Below are 6,000 nucleotides of genomic sequence, written 5' to 3'. Positions count from 1 at the left end.
GGCTCCATCCCCGCCTCTTCGACCTGTTTGTTTCCTCTCCACCTATCCTCTCCTCTATCCATCTTCTATCCGCCTCCCACTCTCTCCCTATTTATTTCAGAATACCCTTCCCCTCCCCCTTTTCTGATGAAGGGTCTAGGCCCGAAACGTCAGCCTTTCTGCTCCTATGATGCTGCTTGGCCTGCTGTGTTCATCCAGCCCTGCACCTTGTTGTCCCAGCAGTAGTCAGCTCTAGGACCAAGGGGAAAATCCAAGTGTGTGAAGGCACCCATCAGTTCAAGGGAAAGCTGTTAGCGGTATACCGTCTGTGTGGGGTTTACTCTAATTTAATGAAAATATGCATATTTATGATGTATGTCATCATATTCTTGGACCATCCCATATTGCTTCCAAACACAGCAACATTAATGAAGTGTACTTATCATTCCTCTGTGGGTAAACAAATGTTGAAATCCCATTTTGTTACATGCTACTGTGGATTTTTTTTATTGCTATCTTGGGCTCCAGTTTCTGCACCTCTGTCCATTTGACCACAAAAGTTGTGAATGAGTGGCTTTCATTATTTGTGCAAATATTTTTACCTCTATATGCTGTTTAACCTCTCAAGTTTCTGAAGCCTGGGGTGCACAGCAAGCTCGGAGGTAACATGTCATAGGTGAGAAATAGGTCTCCGGTGTTTAGGAGTAATGAATATGGACGATTGTCAGGTATGACAGCATTTATGAATGTTTTTGAGTTTCTGGAGCATTTCTCTAGTTTAGCAGTACAGATACAGGGGTGAAGTGTGATATTTGTTTATGAGACAATTCTTGGGTTTGAGAGTATTTCGAGAGAATTCCCAGGCATAACAGTACTGCAGAGTTAGGTTGTAGGTTTAATCAGCATAAGGGCTAAATATCAAGTGCCTCTGTACTAGGTAGAAAGTCACAGCAACATGTAGGGAACGGGAAAATCCTAGCCTGTTAAAATGTAAGCTTGGGACTGGGGAGATGACAGTGTGTTGGCAGTAGGTGGAGAGGATGTGGGGCCCCCGGACTCAGTAGAATTTAAGAGTCTACAATAATCCAGAAGAATTGGAATCCTATGCATCAGGGAGCAATGAATGAAATGGTTGTGGAAATGTGTTTTACTGTGGGAGAGGTGCGCAATAGGAGAATGACAGGATCAGAGGGCATGTTCCTACTGTAGGTTGTTTCCTCCAAATTCCTAGTTGTCAGCCAATAAATCTGCTGTCACTCTTACCTGCCTGCAGTCAGTGTGTCTAGTGAGCATGAGAAGCATTGTGGTGTTCAATGTCAGTGTGCATGGTTAGTTTGCAGCATACAGTGTCATTTTAAAGTCAACATGTCGTCAGTGTGCAGTCAGCGTATTCAGTCTGTGTATAAACTTGTATATGTTGGTTTCTGCCAGAACCATCAAGGATATCTTGGGTAGATTTGTATCCACTAATCCTTCTTTTTGATGTTCGTCAAAGCTACTGATATCGTGTTGGTAAGAATGCCCACATGACATCTTAGACAGAAGATAGGTGAACCTTGATGAACAGTAAGTAGGTTTATTACATAGTACTTAATAACTAATTACAATACAGCTGAGATAAATGATCTTGGCTTGACTTAAGAGTAAGTACAAGTTACTTTTATCTACTTTTTTTTAAACCGTAAGAAGAGTAATTGAAGCACTGGTTAGCTCTTTCCAGGAACTTTTGTTGATGAGTGAACCTTATGTTGTGATGTCAGTTAATCCCTTCAGTTACCAATACCTTAAATGACAACACCCAGTCAGGACATAGTTAACATGTACAGTCAACTAATGCATTATTTCCATATTAAACGCTGGTTCTAGGTCAGGATTTGAATGGACTACATTAGACCTGATTTAGGGCAGGGTGGAGCCTGATAGGTGAGAATAGGCAGGGCTGTGGGAGGAGGGCCATTGGGAAGGACCAACAACTGGGAATGCCTCTGAAGAAGGTCTATTAACTGTCATGCTCTCTGTCTTTCTTTCTCTTTCTCTGTCTCCTTCTCTCCTTATCTACCCAAGCCACTCCCTCACCCGTCGCTATCTTTCTCTTCTTTCCTGTTCTCTGTCACACATTCAAATAATGTTCCCTCTAAGTTGTGTGTCTTCTCAGCAACGTGAAATTCGTCATGCAGGCTGCATGCAAATTAACCCTTTAAGTTAACACTTGTGTGCATTCCCACAACAAGATGTATAAGGGCTATGCACACAAAGAAATATTAGAGGGAACATTGCACTCAGATATTCCCTGTTACTGTATCTCTTTTAACTATAACTATATATGTATATTTTTTCCTTACTGTCTGACTGTGTGTTTCTCATTTCTCTCAAAGAGGTTGCAGAGATTGGTTGGAGTGAGGTCGTGGAGTGAAATGAAGATGATGAGGAAGATTTTGAACTAAATATACCAAGGGACAGGTAACCAATGTAGGGGATAAGAAATAGATGAATAGGATAGGAAGAGTGAAATATTATGTAAGGTAGACCTGAAGCTGAAGTAGAGGAGAGAGAGTGAGAGAACAAAATGGAGGAAATGCAACTCCTGTTTCTGATGATGCTGTTGTCTTATTACAGAACCAGTCCTAGGCCTGAGAAAGAGAGACTACTGGCACTGGTTGGAGCAACTTCCACAGCTGGATCCCTGTAGCGGGTAATACATGAATTACTATTTTAATGGAGTTTTACTGTGCAGCAGGAGACCATTTAACCTATCATGCCTCAGCTGGTTCAGAGAGAGTCCAAATAGTTTCCCTCCCCTGCTGTTTCCCCTTTATTCAATTCCTTTCTACTGCTATTCTTAAATCTATTTCTATCACCCTTTCTGGTACATGTGCATTAGTTTGGATGGAATACACAATCAAAGAACTTAGTGAGAATGTTGGATGTGGCTCATGGTTTGTCAGCCCATCCAATAACATAAATCTGGTGGTTACAGCCTTGAATAAAATTAGAAAAGGGCAGACGATGGCCGAATGGGACATGAGCTGTTTGTAAGTGATATTAGACATGACAGTTACATCTGAGAAAGAGAGGTAATGCTGAGTTGGTTGTACGTTTTGATTGAAGGTTGGTGGATTGTCTGTCTGTGATTTTGGTTATTCTACACCTCCAGAAAACAAGGAAGCAACTCCCATTTCATTGTGACCTCAGCATGTTACAGTCACATAACAGCCAATGGATTACTTTTCTTGTTATTTGACCATAATTGGCTGTGGCAGGACATTGAACGTTTTCTGCTGCAGGTTAGATTCTCCCTTAAACAGATTTTTAAAATGTCTGAGCTAGGAAACAGAACAGTAAGACTAATGTGAACAAAGCAAGTAACCTATGTATTCCTTTAATCAATCGGATTAAAGGATTATAGAGCAACAGCAAAAACTGGAGGAAGATTAGGTCAAAAGAGAGAAGAAAGACCAAGTCATTTTTTTAATAAACTGCATTTAAAATTTGAAAATCTCCAAAGATAAAGCATTTATGCAATAATTAATTTTCAGTGCCAAAGAAGTTCACCAGCAATAATGATCATTTATTGTGTAGATAGACTAAATTAATAAGCCTCAACTTTCTATGTTATGTGCAATAATTTTATGCTATTCAGTGAGTTTCACACTTAAAGCAGGCAGTAACATACTATTTCTGCAAAGCATTACAGTGGAGCAACATGACATAAACAATTTTTTGGACATTTGCATTTAGCCACGTACCTGCCTTTGCCTGTAGTTGCGACAGTTTTAATGTATAAATTTGTGTGTACCTTTTCTATTCCCTCAGGTTGATTCAGGTGTCATTGGCCTTGGAGAAAACTATTGCCTGCAAAAAGCTGCTGACAGCACAAGGCCGGGGACGGCATTATATCCGACAGGCCCTCAACCAAAAGATCCTGGCAATTACCGTACAGCATCTTCGCCACACGCCAAGATTCATAGAGGTGACTGCACCTGTTCACTCTTTCCTACATGCCTTCTTACACATTTCTTCACAAAATCTGTAAAATACCCTTCTACCATACCAAATTTTTAGTGCTTTCTTCATGTATTGCTCCACCAGTTCCACATATATCTCTTTATTCTGCCTTTACAAATGACCCTCCGCGTCCAATCCTCCAGTGTTAGATGCCACTCAGTGGGTAGCTCTCACTTCTGAATCAGAGGATTGTGGGTTCAAGTTTAACTCCGGGATTTAAGCACAAAAATCAAAGCCAATGCTCCTGTGCAGTACTGAGGGAGTACTTTCCTGTCAGAGGTGCCATCTTTCAGATAGGAGAACTTTATCACAGTGGTCATGTTAGTGGTCATGTTTGACTTAGAGGACAGCACTGATCCTCTGAAGGCATGAGTACAAACCTCACCATTGCAGCCTGGGGATATTTAAATTTAATTAATGAATTAAAAATTTTTTATTGAAACCTCATGTCAATCATCTTGATCATGAAATTATCGAACTGTTGTAACGACTTATTGGATTCACTAATATCCACCAGGGAAAAAATTCTACCACTTCCAACCTGTCTGGCACACACATGACTCCATACCTACGCAGGATGGACTATCTTGACCTAGTCACCAGAAATGATAAAGTCGCAACGTGTCCAGTTACCTCCTTGCTAACACATGGGAGCTTGTGCCAAAATGGAGAAAGCAGTCCAACAAATGAGTCAAACCACAGTCTAACATGGTAACCAACAGCAACAGAATTGTATTCAAGCTATAATCTGTAATCTCACAGTACAGCATATCTCCTACTCTAACATTACCATCAAGTCAAGGCAGCAACCCTGGTTCAACGAAAGTCTAAGACAGCAGGACAGGAGCAACTCTAGGCAGAACAAAAATACTTCGGTAAAATTTGGACACAGAGCTACTAACAAGCTGAACAGTGGAAGCAGCATATGTATACAAAGATAAATAATTTCTTAAGCAACAGATCGGATCAAAACTCTGCTAACCTACCTCATCTAGTCATGAATGGTGGTGGACAATTGAAGAACTAAGAAGGGGAAGAGGCTCCATGTCCATCCTCATCCTTAATGATGGGGGATCTTCACCGGCCAGATTCAGCTGGTAGTGAGAATGGAATGATCCACCTTAGCCTTATCCTGAGGTCCCCAGCATCACAACTACCAGTTTGATTCACATCACATGATAAGGGTATTTGGGATATTATAAGGCAAGATTTATTAAATATAACTATGTCTGACTATTCCCCGAATAGTCAATGAGACACCATCCTGTTTTATTGTTCTTTGATTTTCCTGAATAGTTTGATATAACTGAGCAGCTTGCTGGGCCATTTCAGAGGGCAGTTGCCTTAGGTCTGGAGTCACTTGGCTAGACCAGGTAATGTCATGGGCACCATCACTGAAACTAGCATTTTATTCCAGATTCATTGAACTAATTAAATTTAAATTTCCCCAGCTGCCCTGGTGAGACTTGAACTTGTGCCTGCAGTGCATTATTCTAGGCCTCTGAATGACTAGTCCAGTAACATGACAACAATTCCCATAGTGCTGAGAGAAATAAAACTATCACAAAATCAAATTTTTGATGGCTACATTACATGTTCATGGGGAAGTCCCATAGAGATTTTGAGTTTATAAATAAAAGAGCCTGTGCTAATCTTTTAGAACTTCCCTTGGCCTATGTTGAATTTATCTGAGGGTGATTGTTCATAAGAACACAAGAACTACGAGCATAAGTAGGCACTTCAACCCCTTAAACATGCTTCACCACTTAATATGTTCGCAATTGATCTCATCTCAACCTTAACTCCACTTTCCTGTCTGATTCCCAAAGCCCTTTAACTCATTACTAATTAAAAATCTGTCTCCTTCTTAAGTTTATGCAGTGTTGGTATCCACTGCAGTCAAGGTAATGAATTCCACAGATTCATGACCCTATGAGACAAGTAATTCCCCTCCTCATCTCTGTTTTAACTCTGTCACCCCTTTACCTAAAACTGTGACTCCATTCTAGATTGCCC

The 6,000-nt window shown here is 40.6% G+C and overlaps 1 protein-coding gene across 2 annotated transcripts in view; it reads left to right on the top strand.

The window, feature by feature from the left end:
• The window catches only part of si:ch211-250n8.1, a 72,770-nt gene that overhangs the window by 32,309 nt on the left and 34,461 nt on the right, over positions 1 to 6,000 (top strand). For both annotated transcript variants that reach the window (XM_048611046.1, XM_048611047.1), the window contains 2 exons: positions 2,596 to 2,671; positions 3,793 to 3,949. In XM_048611046.1, coding sequence (XP_048467003.1) covers positions 2,596 to 2,671; positions 3,793 to 3,949 — 233 coding nt within the window. The remainder of the gene's footprint in view (positions 1 to 2,595; positions 2,672 to 3,792; positions 3,950 to 6,000) is intronic.

This window comes from Rhincodon typus, chromosome 23 (assembly GCF_021869965.1).
Source record: "Rhincodon typus isolate 14 chromosome 23, sRhiTyp1.1, whole genome shotgun sequence".
Lineage (NCBI taxonomy): Eukaryota > Metazoa > Chordata > Chondrichthyes > Orectolobiformes > Rhincodontidae > Rhincodon > Rhincodon typus.
The sequence above is the reverse complement of the archived record's forward strand: the minus strand, read 5'-3'. Positions and strand labels throughout refer to the sequence as shown.